Below are 670 nucleotides of genomic sequence, written 5' to 3'. Positions count from 1 at the left end.
ACCCCTCTGCACCCCCGAGAATACACTGCATGTAACTGAATGTTGTACCTTTGCATTGAAGGGACTTGCCATTCTCCTGAGGACCCCGGGATTTGTGGAGATTTAATTCTGCGTAGGTTATTCCCTGCTCGATCCCTGTGGTGCAGCTTTTCCTGTCTTGAGGTTTCACTGGGGGTCTCTTCGAGCCCTTCGCCAGCTTCACCTCTGCATAGGTTACTCTGTGGTCGTTCATTTCTGCTGCTCTGTGAGTCAGGAACGCTCATTGTGAGTTTCTCAGTAGTTCTCAGTGGTGCGTCGGGACTGATCTCAGTGGGCTGAGTGAGTTGAGTGATGGACTCATGTTGCAGTTCAGCAACACACGTGTCTGGTCTGAAGTCCTAGATCAGTAAGGTAACATCACCAGAAGAGGGACCGTACTCCAACATGCAATGATTTTACCAATATTACTGCAATGAAAAAATATAAAAATATGAACTCCTCGGAACTTTAAACATATGTTTCATGACAGAATAAATAGTTTTTAGAAGAATATTCTATGCTGAAACAATAGTGTTGGTTGGAAAAATGAAAAGAAAAAGAGTCAGAAAGGAGATCATGAACAATAATGGATTTATTGATGTAGAGTCATATTCCACACAGCAGCTTAGAACCACTTGTATCACTGCACTAA

The 670-nt window shown here is 43.1% G+C and overlaps 1 protein-coding gene across 1 annotated transcript in view; it reads right to left on the bottom strand.

Annotated features, from left to right (window-relative positions):
- LOC105854395 overlaps positions 1-232 on the bottom strand; it is a 36,386-nt gene extending 36,154 nt beyond the window's left edge. Inside the window, exon 1 of the mRNA XM_012732806.1 lies at positions 49-232. Within this exon, the coding sequence (XP_012588260.1) occupies positions 49-232 (184 nt within the window). The remainder of the gene's footprint in view (positions 1-48) is intronic.
- Between the last annotated feature and the right edge of the window lie 438 nt (positions 233-670).

The sequence above is a fragment of the Condylura cristata genome, unplaced genomic scaffold (assembly GCF_000260355.1).
Source record: "Condylura cristata isolate star-nosed mole 26May11 unplaced genomic scaffold, ConCri1.0 scaffold00036, whole genome shotgun sequence".
NCBI classification, from domain to species: domain Eukaryota; kingdom Metazoa; phylum Chordata; class Mammalia; order Eulipotyphla; family Talpidae; genus Condylura; species Condylura cristata.
This window is presented reverse-complemented; position numbering and strand designations above follow the sequence as displayed.